The 2927-nt window shown below is 40.0% G+C and overlaps 1 protein-coding gene across 1 annotated transcript in view; it reads right to left on the bottom strand.

Annotated features, from left to right (window-relative positions):
- The window catches only part of si:dkey-103g5.4 (uncharacterized), a 31824-nt gene that overhangs the window by 22619 nt on the left and 6278 nt on the right, over nt 1-2927 (bottom strand). Inside the window, exon 12 of the mRNA XM_014005258.1 lies at nt 2519-2658. Coding sequence (XP_013860712.1) covers nt 2519-2658 — 140 coding nt within the window. The remainder of the gene's footprint in view (nt 1-2518; nt 2659-2927) is intronic.

The following is a 2927-nucleotide window of genomic DNA, read 5'->3' as shown; positions in this document are numbered from 1 at the left end:
ATATAAACTATTTTGATGATAGACCCAGATTGATCTTACTTATGACTCACAGTCACACTCCAACCCCAATTTTGAAAACATCAACACAAACAGAATGTTCTTTCGTTCTTCAGTGGTAGTGTTGAAATACCTTATTGTTCAGGTTTGTTGTTTTCATCTGTTCTGCATCTTCATTTCAGTCTAAAGTCCAACACAAATGTCCAAACACCACATTTGATTTAAGTTTAAAAAACCAACAACAGCCTATGTTCTTATTGCCAAATCAACCCATCCTTTCCTTTTTACTGTGTGTAAAATGGGTGTGAGAACAGTTTGTCATTGCGTAAATTAACCACATAGCAGACGGGTGTGGGCCAGATCTGGTGTCAAGTTGGCACTGCTAACTGACTGCTGGCAAGTGGTTTGTTAACTGGATGTGGGCCAGGTCTGGCAATGACGGCACTGTTTTATAACGGCATGCCACAGTTAGCCCATTTGTGGTTTGGTTTATGTGGTGCTGACCCATGCATGGATCACCTTTGGAAAACCATACCAGGGCCAACAAAGCTATTTGCAAGTAGAAATGGGGGTAAAAACAGCTAGCATAAGCTCTTCCATTGCAACCTGATGCACTTTCAACATACATATTATCATATTTTTGCAAAGGTAACAAAATTAACTGGTTTAAAAATGGGTTTACAGTATGAAATAGCATTTGCTGGAGTCGCTGAGAAAGTTTTAGCATTAAAATTGTTTTAAAGCATATGTATGGATAGACAGATAAAATGGTAAATGGACTGAACTTATAGAGCACTTTATCAAGTCCCTCCGGACCCCAAAGCGCTGTACACATGCAGACATTCACCCATGCACACTCACATCCACACACTGATGGTGGTAAGCTACATTGTAGCCACAGCTGCCCTGGGGCACACTGACAGAGGTGGGGCTGCCATGCACCGGTGCCACCAGACAGCTGGACGGGGGATCGAACCGGCAACCTTTCAGTTCCAGGACGACTCCCCTAACCATTCCATCACTAGTGATACAAATATCTATTATCTACACATAGAGTCAATTAAAGGCTCCGGGTGCATTCAAAAATATTAATAAACTCTTCAATTCTTATTTCTTAGTTCTGTGTCAAAGAAATGGCATGCTTTCCCATATTTTCCCATGATGCATGTCAATTATGCATGGAAATCCCATCAGAAAGTAGGAGAGAATTCAAGACACCACAACTTAACAGTGGTAAGTCCAGTGTTTATAAAAGGATGTGTTAAAACACTGTTTTTATGCAGGAAATTCCACATAGAGCTCAGCAGTGCTCAGCCATAGCAATGAGATGAGGAATGTGATGTTTCCTGTTTAGTCAAAGTTAAACATGAAATGTTGAAGTTAATTACAACTGACCTTTTGAGGGCCATCATAATGCTCATGCAGGGGTGGAGCCAGGGGGTGGCCAGGGGTGGCCATGGCCACTACAGACAATTCTTTGGCCACCCCACTGGCCACCCTGCTGTACACACCCCTTCCACAGTGAAACAACCTTTAGGGCTGTAATGATCCTCTTGAACAGTTGGTAGCAGTGTTTAACAGTTTGAAACATCAACGAGCTCTATCACTGAAGAAGAGTAATAACAAGGAAGTGATCATTTTCTTTATTCACAGAAATCTGCTTATGTAATCTAACTGATGGTGTCAACTTTTGGACTTATGGTGACAAGTGTTTTTTTTTTTTTTGTCATTTTATGTTATGAAGGCTACATGAAGCTCTGTCCCTTTTGGTTATGAGTGGACCTATCACTAAATCAGAAAACGTGAAGTGCCCCTTTAAATTCGCTGTTGGTGGTTATCAGTATTGCACCTGTTCATTGGGTAAAATTATTATTAGTTTTAAACATGCAATTAGGGGTCATCATTATTTGGCACAATGACATGTGTTACAATTAAAAATAAACCAATAAAGAATATAAAAGTAAAAGGCACCCCTAAAGTCATGGAGATGATAAATTGAACCACTTTAATTAACCTTATCTCAGCCATAGCAGTGACTTTAAAAACAGGTTGATGGAACAAGTTTAATGAATAATCTGTCTCTGAAATAATTATTAAATCAAGTATTTATTTATGTAGGTAAAATTATGTTTAACAACCTGTTAAAATACACCAGAATGCAGGAAATGGCATCTATTTTCTTAAAAATGTTCTCGGGGAGGACCCCCAGACCCCCCAACATGGTTCTGATGCCCATTTTGTAAGGTACTCACTGCTTGTATAAGGAAATAAGGAAATAACCAAAAAAAAACAATACTGCAGAAACTTTCAAGTTAAAAATTATGTAATTTTCCTGGCCACCCCTGTGTGAGTGGTGGTCACCGTCTGGCCACCCCTGAGAAAAAAATCTGGCTCCGCCACTGCGCTCATGTGGCCCTTGGTGTAAATGAATTTGACAACACTGCTTTCAAATAAAATGTAGTTATTCCTGTCACGTGACTCATTTATATTCTGTAAAAAACAATGAATGAAAGTTATTGACCTCAGTGGTGAGCTGTCCCAACCGTGTAGTGACAGAAAGGCTTTGTTTGAGCAGCAGGCTGTAGAAGATGTTGCTGCTGAATGCCTCCAGATCCACCTGGTGTTCATAGTCCCAGAACTCATCCGAACTGTCGACACAGGCTAGTTTTCAGAGAGTCACACAAAAAGACACAAAGAATAGAATACAAACATGCATTTTAAACTCTATATTTCATCTCCCAAATCAACATGTCACTCACTTCTCTGTTATGGAATATCCTAATTACTTTGAATTAATCAGTGCTATGGCTGCTGAATGCACATAAACAACAACCCCATGAAGCTGCCCTTTGATGCAACAGTTGGACTGTTGTGTGTGTGTGTGTGTGTGTGTGTGTGTGTGTGTGTGTGTGTGTGTGTGTGTGTGTGTG

Source organism: Austrofundulus limnaeus, unplaced genomic scaffold, assembly GCF_001266775.1.
Source record: "Austrofundulus limnaeus strain Quisiro unplaced genomic scaffold, Austrofundulus_limnaeus-1.0 Scaffold29, whole genome shotgun sequence".
NCBI lineage: Eukaryota > Metazoa > Chordata > Actinopteri > Cyprinodontiformes > Rivulidae > Austrofundulus > Austrofundulus limnaeus.
The sequence above is the reverse complement of the archived record's forward strand: the minus strand, read 5'-3'. Positions and strand labels throughout refer to the sequence as shown.